The 13,280-nt window shown below is 45.2% G+C and overlaps 1 protein-coding gene across 25 annotated transcripts in view; it reads left to right on the forward strand.

The window, feature by feature from the left end:
* Nucleotides 1-13,280, forward strand: part of LOC126037137 (electroneutral sodium bicarbonate exchanger 1-like) — a 630,736-nt gene that overhangs the window by 318,226 nt on the left and 299,230 nt on the right. For 2 of the 25 annotated variants that reach the window (XM_049797394.1, XM_049797393.1), the window contains exon 2: nt 5,785-5,965. The exons of 16 other annotated variants lie outside the window; for them this stretch is intronic. In XM_049797394.1, coding sequence (XP_049653351.1) covers nt 5,873-5,965 — 93 coding nt within the window. In that variant the 5' untranslated portion in view covers nt 5,785-5,872. Of the gene's footprint in view, nt 1-2,356; nt 2,490-4,449; nt 4,509-4,543; nt 5,108-5,784; nt 5,966-13,280 lie in introns of those variants that run through there. 7 more of the 25 variants (XM_049797396.1, XM_049797400.1, XM_049797403.1 and 4 more) reach the window with 7 other exon arrangements.

Consider the following 13,280-nt stretch of genomic DNA (forward strand, 5'->3'; position numbering starts at 1 on the left):
TAATTGGCTATGTTAGAGCATGCAAAACTTGTCTTAGTCCAACTGGTCGAGATAAGCCCCTGAATTGAGGTCGGTTGTGCCAAGTTCCCTTTATCGTGGAATGTGCACCTGTGTTTTTCTAATTGGGATCTTTCTTCTTCTATCTTCTTGTTTGTTCTGTTCAGAGCCTTCAAAGGTGTCTGGAACTCTCTTGCGACCATGAGCTACTTTCAGGGCCAGTAACGAAGTTCCATATAATTGAACCCTACAGTGGGCAGGGGGGTGTGTGTGTTGGGTTTTTGTGTTGTTTTTTTGTTTGTTTTTTGGTTGTGTGTTGTTTTTTTTTTTTGTTTGTTTTTAAAATGACAGGCTGTAGCTGCATTCCAGATGGTCTTTGTAGATGGAATCAAGACCTCTGGAGTTGTGAAGCTCTTGCTCTGCATCCAGGTGACTCATTCAATATGTTTGGTTTTTTTTTTTTTCAGATGTGGAGGGACAGGATGTGTCCCACAGAGCGATGGGGGAAGGCAGCAGAGCACTGTAAGGAGTTGAGTCCGTGGGTGGACTCTGAAGGAAGATGCATCCGGTGGCTCTATGAGACTGCTTTGCTTTGCTGTGTTTTGCAGTTTTCTTGCATTGTATTGGTCTGTATTTGCCTTTGCCCTGTGGTGTTTTGTTGTGTATTTGTATCGACTGTCATGTGAGACTGTCTCGCATTGCCTGGCCCTGCATTGTGTTTTGTATTGCAGTGCTCTGTACTTGTATGGATTGCCACCTGAGACTGCCTTGCCTTCTATGGTTCTGTATTGGTTTTGTATTGTTTTGGTCTGTACTTGTATTGACTGTCACGTGAGAGTCTCTTGCATTGGCCCTGTTCTGTTTTGTCTGGTATGGCAAGGCTCTGAGTTGTTTTGCCTTGACTGAGGTAAGAGTACTGCCTTGTATGGCATTACATTTGCATGTGAATTACATGGCTCTATGTTTGTGTGTGTCTTGTATGGCATTGTAGAGGCAGCGTAGAAGGTTTAATGACTTCGGGCTCTTTGCATGCAGAGTTGAGGGGATCGCAATTGGACTGTGAACTAGCATTGAGTAAGGCAGGAACTGGGCAATGGTGTTCATCTTGTTTATGCAGATGCTTTGTGGCAAGTCTCTAGAAATGGTCAAGGCCTTGAGGTCTAAGTAGCAGCGTGATGGGTCTTGGAGCGATCGGTAACTTTGGGACAGCTCTGTGTTTGTGATGCTCTGGTTTTTTCAAGTGTCATGGAGGACACTGGCTGTGAGGATGTGTTATTTTTGGAATAGGTGGGAAGCAGGGTAGGGGAGTGGTGGAGGACTTCTCTCTCGAGGATGAAGTGTCTGTTGACAAGCTTTGTGTGTTGTTTTTGCAGGTGATGACAGGGCACGAGAGGTGCTTGAAAGAACCTTGCGTTTAGGTGACATGGCGCTACGGAGGTTGGACTGTGACACGTGGCACTGTGAAAGCTAATTATCGGGTTGAAAATGCACGGATGGTGGAGATGATGGTGCGTGTTGAAATGTTGGTGTAACGGAAGGGCAGTTTGTGGGGAGGTTGGTTGGAAGGAGGTTGGGCTGGGGCCTGGGTTTTTGCAGGTAGGGTGCTTTTTTGAGGCCCCTGCTGCTGCAGACGGGGTGACGGCCTCTTGAGGCCTGTGGACGGTATGATGGATGAGTTGAGAGTGAGGGCTGGCGTTCATGTGATCTGAACGAGTGGTGTGTTGTGAATGTCTCTAACCTTGTAGGGTTCTGTGGTTAAGCCTTTTTGGTTTTTTTTTTCCTTTCAGGTTGGATGTAGAGTTGAGATGTTTTTCAGGGAATTAGGAAAAAAAACCCAAACTTAGAATAAAAAACCCCAGCTGGGATATGGGTTGGTTTTTGGTGTGTCCTCCCCTGCCCCATTTATTTTTTCTTTTCCCTGGTCCCAGCTGCTCCATGAGGCAATGTTGATTGCCAATGTTTGGACTGGGGTCTGCCTCGGGCCTGGGTTTTCAAAGGCAGGGCGATTTTTTTTGTTTGTGGTTTGTTTTTTTTTTTTTTTTTTTTTTCCAAGGCTCCCGGGAACGGTGTTCCTGTGGAGCGCTCCCCTGGAACCTGGTAATTGCCAGTCAGCACAGAGAGATATGTTGTTCGGTGGATGGTCTTTGGAAGACAGTTGAGGATTTTGTGGGGGGAGTTGGACTAGATGGCCAGCATGGAGTAGGCCAGGGTTGTGAAGTGCGTGAGTGTAACTGTATTTGTCTGTGGTGGGTTTGTAAAATATTTGGTTGCTCTTTGTAGCTTGTGATGTAATGATATTTTTCAATTTCTGGTTTTGTGTCGAGGTGTGGAAGTGGACGGTCTGTCAAGATGATTGGAGGTCACTCGTTTGGTGCCCGGGAACAGGGATCATGGCGGTAATGTCACCTCAGGGAGTAAAACTTCTGGATGTGCAGCGATGTATGTAATGGGAGCGAGGAATGTGGAAAAGACCACTCCGTAGAGCATTGCAGGTACTAAATAGTGGCATTTCTTCTTCAGGTAATGCTAAATTTTTGGAGTTTACATGTATTTGTAAAAATAGTGATTAAAAGAGGACTAAATCTAATAGTGTCAAATATTTGACGAGTGAGGCCATAAGTCTTTTCTATATATTGTAGAAAAAGTACATTGTAGAATTGGATTGAAATACTGACATAGCTGAATCTATGTGGAATGAGTAATGGACCAAATGAAGCACTAAAAATAAAATGTAAAAAAGACAGGTAATTATGTGTCCTTGTGGGAATTACAGTACTAATGGCAATCACAAAGGGAAGCGTAGAGGGAAGCATGGGCGTTTAGTGCCCATAGGTAAACTTAGCTGTTGAAGTAAGTGAAAGTGTCTGTTGGAATTAGGCATCCAAGGGCGAGTTGTAGATACCTTGAGGTAAATGTAGCTGCTGCTGGGTTAATGGAAAGGGGGTGCATTCCTTCCTCTAGTGATTGCAGAACTTTGAAATTGGAGCTGTAGGTAGAGACCCGTGAAATGGGCTCGGGCGCGGTGCGGCGCCGAAATGGGCTCGGGCGCATGTGTTACTTTTCTTAAAGGGGCTGAGGTACTGTGTAACTCTGAAATGGGCTTGATGAGTGGATAACATGTGTGTAATATGTGAGGGGTTTTTTTATTCTGTTGTCCTTCTCTTTCCCTGACCCTTTGTGGTGCTCTCTACTCTTTTCATTCATGTCTTCTCTCTCTCTCTCCAACCTCCTGTGCTTTTCGTAGTCTCTCTCTATCTCTTGTCATTATTATCATCTGACGCTCTGTGTTACTTTCTGTCCCATCGTATCATGTTGTATGTTTCTCCTGCTTTTTTCTTCATCTGTCCAGATCCCTGTCCCTTGTTTCTTCTATTGCTGTCCCTCTGCCTTGCTTCCTCTTGCCATCTTTTCTGTATTTCTCTTTGTTCCCTTCCCTCTTCCATCCTTTCTAACTGTATCCCCCTCTCCAGCTAGCTGTCCCTTCTCTTTTCTCTCTTCCTCCATGTCTCTCTCGCAGCCTATCAATCACAGTTGTTTTTTCCTCCAGTGCTGTCCTGCTCTGTCCCTTGTTTCTCACTCTCGTTCTGTCATGCTCCCTGTGTCTTTTTGGAACTCCTCCATCTCTGTCCTGTAGCCTATCACTATTTTTTTCTTCTGCCATCCCTTTGTCCTTCTTCCAGTCTTTGTGTCTCTCTCCCTTTGTTCTCCCTCCCTTCTTTTTTTTCCTTTCTTGCTACATCTCTGTTCTGTACCACAAAAGCACGGAGGGTGTTTAGTAACAGAGAAGAAGGATATAGGCAAGGACAAAGGAAATTAATGGCTGTTATTCGGGAAGAAAGGGGAAGAGGGCCTAGACGAGACTTGCCCCGACTGGGCAAGGATCAATGCGCTTTGTGTAAGAAATTCAGTCATTGGTAGAGGGAATGCCCAGGGAACAAGGAGCATCAGAGGGCTCAAACAGGAAGAACAGTAGCCTCTGTGAAGGGAGACTGACGAGAACCTGGGGAATCTACCCTAGCGGATCCACTGGTTATAATTAAGCTAGGGAAAACAGAACAAGAGGTAGAATTTTTGGTAGATACAGGAGCAACATACTCGGTTTTGAATCAGGCTTTGATGCCCCGGGGAATGATTATGTCACGGTGAAAGGAGCGACTGGCCAAAGTGAAAAGGCATAGTTTTGTAAACCTTTAGAATATAAATTAGGAAAACAGTGGGGCATTCATAAATTTTTATATATGCCGAACTCCCCAAAGGCCCTTTTGGGAAGGGACTTGTTGGAACCATTGGGAGCAAAAATTGTATTCAAGAAGGGAGAAATTACTCTGGAGGTAAAAGATCAGCAAAATATTCAAATATTGAGCCTAACCTTAACCAGTCTCCCCCTAGAAGGAATCATTAATGAGGACATCTTAAAGCAAGTGTACCCGGGGGTATGGGCTACCGATGCACCTGGAAGAGCGAAAAGTGTTCCACCTGTTGAAGTTAGGATCAAGGAAGGCCAAAAGCTGGTAAGAATTAAACAATATCCCCTAAAGAAGAAAGACAGAGAAGGAATCCGGCCGGTGATAGAAAAATTTTTGCAGTTGGGACTATTAAAAGAGTGTGAGTCTGAATTCAATCCCCCTATATTACCTGTTCGGAAGCCCGATGGGTCATATTGGGTGGTCCAAGACTTATGGGCGGTGAATAAGATAACTGAAGATCTTTACCCGGTAGCGGCGAACCCATAGACCCTGTTAACCGTGCTAACACCTGAATTGACTTGGTTTAGTGTTTTAGATTTGAAGGATGCTTTCGTTTGCCTCCCTCTCCGTGAAGCCAGGCAAAACTTACATTTGAATGGGAAAAGCCCAAGAGCGGTCGAAAGACCCAGCTCACTTGGACGGCCTTGCCACAAGGATTTAAGAATAGGCCTACCGTTTTTGGCAATCGGTTTGCGAAAGACTTGGAATCCTGGGAAACCCCGTCTGAGGAGGGGAAGCTGTTGCAGTATGTGGATGATATCCCGATCGCCACCAAAACAGAGAAAGATTGTACGACGTGGGCGGCGAGTCTGTTGAATTTCCTGGGACTTCAGGGGTACTGGGTATCCAAGAAAAAGGCACAGGTAATGCAAGGCAAAGTGAATTATTTGGGCTATGAAATTAGTGCGGGACAAAGACCTTTGGGACAGGCCTGTAAAGAGGCAATATGTCAAACTGGGAGACCTCAGACAGTAGAAGAGTTATGGACTTTTCTGGGAATGACAGGGTGGTGCCGATTGTGGATCTATAATTACGGATTGCTTGTTAAACCACTGTATGCGTTGACAGCCACTAAGCAGAAACACCTTGAGTGGAATAAGGAGACCGAACGAGCCTTTGAGCTACCGAAAAAGGCTTTGATGTCGGCCCTGGCCTTAGGACTCCCAGATGCGAGTAAGCTGTTTCTTCTTTACTCCCATGAGAAGCAGGGCATTGCTCTGGGAATATTAGCACAAAACCTGGGCCCGTATCGATGGGCAGTTGCCTACCTCTCTAAGCAGTTAGACACGACTGCAAAAGGTTGGCCTGGATGCCTGCGGGCGGTTGCGGCTGTGATACTAAATACACAGGAAGCCCGAAAGTTTACTCTGGGCCAGAAGATGACTGTTCTGGTGTCTCACGCAGTATCAGCAGTACCGGAAGCAAAAGGCGGACACTGGCTCTCTCCACAAAGATTCCTGAGATATCAAGCTATATTGGTAGCGCGGGATGACGTGGAGATTGTAGTCGCTAACATTGTCAACCCAGCTTCTTTTCTCAGCAGGAACACAGGAGAACCGGTACATCGTGACCGTTTGGAAACCATCGAAGCAACGTACGCCAGTTGCCCAGACGTGAAAGACGGCCCCATGGAAAACGGGGAAACTCGCTTCACAGACGGAAGCAGTTACGTCCTAAACAGTAATCGACATGCGGGATATGCCGTCACTGCCAGCCAAGAGGTAACAGAATCGGGGGCTTTGCCCGGGAACACCTCCGCACAGAAGGCAGAAATAATTGCTCTAACCCGCGCCCTGGAATTGGCCCAGGGCAAAGTTGTGAACATTTATACAGACTCAAAATATGCCTTTGGAGTTGTACACGCACGTGGAGCAATTTGGAAGGAGAGAGGACTAGTGAGTTCTCAAGGGAAAAATATCAAACACACAGAAGAAATTCTGAAGTTACTGGAAGCTGTCCAGCTCCCTAAGAAAGTAGCAATTATGCATATTAAGGCACACCAGAAAGCGAGCTCAGATTTGGAAAAAGGGAACGAGCTGGCGGACAGAGAGGCAAAACAAGTGGCCAAAACACAGGTAAAAACAGAAGGGGCCTTAATTCCTGATAGGTGGATTTCCCTAGAAGGTAAGCCAGAATACACTAAGGAAGATCAAAAGCTCATTACAGGTTTAGAAGGGTCATATAATGAAGAGGGGTGGGCTCATACCCCACAGGGAAAGCTAATCGTTCCCTCTTGCTTATTACGGCATTTGATAGGGGAGGAACATAGGAAAAGACATTGGGGAACAGAAGCCCTGTATAATCATCTGATAGGAGAAATTGTGGCTAGGAATTTATACGCCACGGTGAGGCAGTGTGATCGCACAACAGTGTGATCTTTGCCTCCAGACTAATCCTAAGAGCACCTCCAAGCTGGAAATGGGCCAGACTGGAAAAGGCAATGGGCCTGGACAACAATGGCAAATTGCTAATGTTTATTCATTACTAAAACACACCCACTTGTGATTTGCAGCTATGCGTGTTCCGTAGCTTTCTCATGGGAACTTCTTCAAAAGTTACTTATGAAGTTATGCCAAGGTCACACTGTCCCTGTTTTTCTCCTGATATCAGCAAAGCCAGCTATTTTCGGCCAAGGCCTAGTCTTGCTGCTCAAACTGACATTCTTTCACACAGAACTCTGCTCGCACAGCTCTTCTATAGACCCATGTCCTTTTTCATGAAGCCAATTCCCAACAATTCCCCCTTTTTCTTTTTGTGCGAGTAGAGCTTGGTGTGTCAGCTTTGAGACTCCTTTTATCATGCACCCATACGGAATTCTAACTATTACACAGATTAATATCAATATACCCAACCATCATAAGGCTTCCTTAATCAATGACATTACCCATAGTGTTATCCCGCCGAATATTGATTGTAACACTCCATCAAACCAACTAGTTTCTTGCTGGATCTTTGTGTATGTTTCTTCAGCCAATCTATTTGTTTGTATATAGATTGAGGTAAAATTTTAACACCTGCTGTATTGCCCTTTGCAAAGATCTGTGAACACAATTAATTAAACACAGTAAAAACAACATTATACCTAATAAAATACATAAGCACACAAAAAGAGGTTTGATTAATAGCTTTAGCTAGTGACACCCAAACGTTCTTACTGTCCCATGGTGTTAACCGATGTGGATCAATCACCGGTGTCACTGTCATGCTGCTTACTACAGTCAGTGTGTTCGATATCAATCTCAGCATAAGGTTTCAAATTTATGGGTAAATCAGGAACGTATCTGCCAGACATGGAGGATGTGATGGGGTTTTTTTGTTGTGTTTTTTTTTTGTTTTGTTTTGTTTTTTTTGTCCAATTGCTGCCAAGGCTTGCCATCCCGGTGCACTTAGTTGTCTTGTAGAAGTTAAGGTACCGCTGCCCCACAATAAATCCAGCAGCGGCTGTAAGTCTGTATTTGTAATACCACAACAAGGTTGAATCCACTGTAGGTCTCCGTTTAAATCTTTCTCCCTCTTTTTGTTTTTGAGCAATCCAGGCTTGCTTAATAACTTGGGATGCCATTTTCCTTAATAAGCTGAACAAGGTAAAACTATTACAATAGCTAAAATCACAGTAACTACAATAATGCCCATAATTCTTTGAGCCAACCCGTTACCCCTAATGACCCAGACCATGAGGAAAATGAACCATCTATACATTCTTGTGCCATCTTGCTCCACGAACTCAGCCCAGCAATCGGTAGGTGCCAGCTTTCCGTGGGCGTCCCCACAGAGGCAACGATGGCCTCACTGTACACCAGCCCGATGCTCTTCGGAAAATCCCAGTATTTATACATTTGCAGAGGAACGGGTTTTAGCACACGTGGCCAGCGGGTGCCAAAAGTCCGCCTCGGTTGCAATCTATGACGCATGCGCTCGCTGGCCAGGCGCGCTGCACGAGTCATAGCCATCTTGTCTATTGGTTCATGGGCTTTACGATACAGTTGCGATGCACAGAGAATCTTGACCTGTTATGTTAGCCAAGGTGACCTATACATTAGTTTTTGGCTGAGGTAGTATTCATATTGCCACATCATCTATGATGCTCCAGATGATGATGGTCATGCAAATCGAACAGGAGTCCATCGTGGGCCTGTATCTGTGGAAACACAATCAACCTCGTTCCCAGGTTATTAATGGAAATAGACCTTACCCCTAATTTTGGCTTTAACTAACTTTTACCCCACACTGTCTTCCCGTAATCACACTATGTTTAATCAAATTATGCTTTACACACTTTTTACCTAAAGCAGGTTCTATATACAATAAGGCACGCTGTTCTGAAAACCTCTCTGAAGGACTCCGTGTCCACTAGTAATACTCTATTAGTTAGAATCTGTCAGATCAGTGGCTCCAGCACCCGCCGGTGCCGTGCCAGTCGCCATTGGAACAATTCCGGGTCCAGCATCAGTGCGAAGCCATGGCTTGTCCCACTTAGCCAGGATCTCCCAGTAAGTTTTACTTCTGCTGATCTGCACCATTTCCTGGATTCTGGGTCCTTAGACATTACCATGATTCCTGTACTTTGTTGCGTCCTTTCTGCCTGTAAAAGAACATGATGCACTACCATTGGTGGGTCTTTGTGATCACCTGTCAATCTAAGATAATTTAGCACAAATAAGGCTTTGGCCAATCGTTCCTCTGGGAGTAAGCCCTGGGTTCCCCCCTTTTGTTTTTGCAGCATGTTCTTTTAGGGTTTGGTTGGCCCATTCGACAATAGCCTGTCCTGTGGGAAGATGTGGAATACCGGTACCGTGGTGAATTCCCCACAAATTACAAAATCGAGCAAATCGTGTAGAACCATAGGCTGGGCCGTTGTCCATCTTAATTTCTTGAGGCACACCCAGTACTGCAAAAGAAGCGTGAAGATGTCATTCAATATGTAAGGCCTTTTCTCCAGTTCGTGCCGTGGCCCACATGGCAGCAGGATAGGTATCAATACACACATGCACAGAACGCTTTGCACCAAACCACATGACATGGGTGAAATCCATTTGCCACAACTGCAATGGCAAAAGACCTCGTCGGTTAACCCCACAGCCCAAGCCGAGCCCTTCCTTTTGACAATCAGGGCATGCTTTAACGATACCTTGGGCATCAGTAAGTGGTAAGTCAAATTGCTTTGCTAACATCCTAGCGGGTTGGTGCAAGAACGCATGCGATTGCCGTGCTTTGTTGAAAACGATTCCCTGGAGGAGGCTCCCGTGGCGCTGCAACCAATTGGTCAACTCTGTCATTTCCCGTTTCTCATCTGCACAGTGTTCTCATACCCAAGAGTTCTACCAGAGGGGTCATATTGCCATTAGTGATACCGCAAAGATTCCGCACCCACTGGATATCTCCCACAAGCTTCTGGACATCATGTAACATTGAAATTTCTCATGTTATTTGAACCTTCTGAGGTTTAACATTGCTAGCATTTATGTGCCACCCCAAATACTTCCAAGGTGCTGCCTTTTGCACCTTTTCAGGAGTGATTATTACTCCGCGATGGCTTAAGATGTCCTGCAATTGAGTTAAAATCTCATCCTGTGGCAAGTTACTGAGGTAACTGTTTTCTTACAGGCTCTGATGCCCAGGCCACATACACCTGACGCATCGTGGGGGAATTGCGCATTCATTGCGGTAACATGACCCAATGGTATCTCTTATAGGGTTCTGCCTTGTTAATCGATGGTACCGAAAAGGCGAACCGTTCAGCGCCATCTGGGTGCAATCTTTTAGATTTATAATTAACAAATCCCATTCTTCTGGAAGCATAACTGGAGATGGCAAACCTGGCTGCAGGGCTCCCATACTGTGCATCACCACATTCACAGCTCTGAGATCATGTAACAGTCTCCGCTTCCCACTTTTCTTGGGAATGGTAAATATTGATGTATTCCATGGACTAGTAGAAGGAACAACTTGTCCCGCTCTCAACTGGTCCTCAACTAACCCTTGTATTTTTAGTAGCCTTTCAGAATTTAGCAGCTACTGATCAATCCAAACAGGTTCATCTGTTTTCCAGTTAATTTTCAGAATCGGCTACCCCTCAGTGACCGCTCCTAAAAAGGATGCGTCACTAACATTGCCTTCATTTGGCTCAATAAATCATGGCCTACGAGGCCAAACAATTCAGTTGGGGTAGTCATGACATACGGACACGTCGTAATGTGTTCACCATCGGGGAACACAAATGTAATTGGTAGCTGACTTACTAAGGTGGCTTGTGTGCCCCCTATCCCTGCAATACCAAAGTTTGGATTGATCGATGGCCATGATGGAGGCCAAATGCATTGTGAAATAATCATAACATCAGCACCTGTATTGATTGTCATCGGTTTCTTGACAACAACTCCATCGGGCCCTTCCAATTGCACTACCTTTTCTGGTTTACCTCTTGTTGTGTCCATGGCAAAGTATACCTGCGGTTTCCCTGTGGAGCCGAATCCACCATCTCCACGTTGTACTTCACCTGGGTTCGGAACACACGACCTGAATGGAACTAATTGTGCTATTCTGGTACCTTTAGGAATAGAAACAGGAGGGATTAAAACATGAATCATAATTTTCACAGTCCCACAATAATCTGCATCAATAAGCCCTGGGAGCACCAGAATTCCTTCTAGAGCTGTTGAAGATTGCCCCATTAAAAATGCACTAAGTCCAAACCCCAATGGTCCCTTTATGTTGACTGCGGTTTCCACATCCACTCTGGAGCTTCCTGCGGTGGCGGATCTGGTGGTTGCGAGGCTGCCTGAGGGCTGGCAGCTCAAGCCCCTTGCATTCGTGTCGTCGCGCGAGGGGCCTTCGCAGTCGGTGTAAAGTTTCCCTTCTTCCTGTATTCTTGGTGGTATGGTTATCTTTCTTACACTTGTTGCAGCACTTACTGTTAACAGTACCTGTACATTTGCTCCTAATGTGTCCACGTTTGCCACAGTTAGAACACTTGACCAAGGGTGTCTTACTGGCCTTGTGTTTCTTTGTAGCTCCTTGGAGAGCTGTGGCAGCATAGGCTACTTTCTGTGAGTCCACTGATCGATCCGTGTATTCTATCATATCAACGATGTCTGCATTTTTCGGCAAATTACACAATGCTTTGCGTGTCTTTTCAGTAGCATTTTCAAAAGCGAGTATTTTGAACGTGTTTTCTTTCATGCCCTCGTTCATGTCAGGGTGGTCATAAATTGTATTCTCCTGTTTCACCTGGGTAAAAGCATGGCTGTACATATTGTCTGGTACGGTAAGAAAAGCTTGATACGCCAAGATCTGTGATAGATGATGAACCTCAGTGACACATTGTAACTGAGCGTTCCCTGATGCGAAGGGTCCAGTACCCATCGGCATCTGCATGGTTACTCCCCATAGTGGATCTGTTTGTTGTCGTGATGTTGCTTGTTCCCTATCACAGAGCTTCTCCCACTGCCAGAAAAACACTAACATTCGGGCGGGTGTCAAAATCAACTGTGCTAGCTGTTTAATATCTTGAGGTATCAGCGTATCAGCAGAAAAAATGAATTGCAGTATTTGGTGAGTTAACGCAGATTTGATTCCGTACTGACTCACAGCATTCCTTAATTTCTCAATGACCTTCCAGTCAAACACCTCCCATTTTTTCTGTCCATTTGATGCAATAACTGGGAATGCTTAGAGCATAGTCCCTTCTATAATGGCATCTGTTATTACACCCCTCCAATGTCTCTGCCTTTCTTCTGCAGCGGCTATTACAGGCGGCTCCGCGTCTGTCACGGGTGCGGTTGGTTTCCCCGTCTCTTTTCCCCATTTCCTTTAACAATTCTAACATTGTCTCTTTTTGTTCTATTATTAGAGTAGCCAAGTCCTTGTTTGCATTATTTGAATCAGGGTGTATGCTAGGTATAATTTGTTCATGTTGAACGGTGGTATCTGAGGGCTGGTTTTTCGTAGGCAGATTTTTACTCACTCCCTGATTCTGTAGGGTTTCCTTTAATCGTACGGTTAGGGAGGCTTGGGAACTGTCGGATGGCTGATTAATATCGGCAGTCCCAGGGAGTGGAGCAGAAGTCAAGGGCACGAGAGTAGGCGAACAAGCTCCAAAAAGTCTCTCTCGCTGCATTATGTTTTTCTCCCCGCTTTTCCCTTTCGCTTGCGGTTGGAGAGAGAGAGCAGCAAAAGCAGACGCAGACGCTTTACGATCTGCTTTCATTTCTTACAGAGTTGTCTTAATCAATTTCCATAAAGTTACAAGATCTTTAACTTCTTTAGACCCGTCACTAATTTCATCCCATAGGGAGGTTCCGATAGCATTCCAGGTACTAAGCTCAAAAGCTGTACCCACACTAATTGAAAGGTTTCTGTCCTTGCTTCATTAGTTTTTTAGCTGATTTATCATCATCAGTTACCATATCCCATAATACGTCTCCTAATCTACACCATTCACTCTCCTTAAATAATAAATCTGGATTCTTAAAGCATCCCTTAACGCGACCCAGCGTGACTAACCCCGAAATTTGCTTAATGCAGTTTACTCCCCGCTTTTCTAAAAAGCACTGTAATAATTTTAGGGCTACCTCTTGATCCATTGCCGGCCGGCTTCTTGATACTCCTGGGTGCTACCTTGATTAAGGCACCTCGGTTAAAAAGTCTTTGCAGCCTTTTTCCAGTAGCCCTCACTGACGGCGAACCCCTTTTGGACGGTCCAGGCACGAGAGTTAACACACCAACCAAGACGATCAGCGTTCGGTTAATCTTTTGCCCCCCGGTCGCTGCTACCGGTGCTTCTCAGTGTCCGTCGCTCCAATTCCCCTTTCTTCGGTCCCCGTTCGGGCGCCATTTGTTGGAGCGGCGGAGGAATGCACATAAGTCGACCCAATATGAGTGATAGAAGTGATTCAACTTTATTTGCACGGATAGCTCATATTTATACAGTTTGCGATAATTATGCCTACTAGTCCTAATATGATTGGTACATTGCTAATGTTTATTCATTACTAAAACACACCCACTTGTGGTTGGCAGCTACGCGTGTTCAGTAAC

Source organism: Accipiter gentilis, unplaced genomic scaffold, assembly GCF_929443795.1.
Source record: "Accipiter gentilis unplaced genomic scaffold, bAccGen1.1, whole genome shotgun sequence".
NCBI lineage: Eukaryota > Metazoa > Chordata > Aves > Accipitriformes > Accipitridae > Astur > Astur gentilis.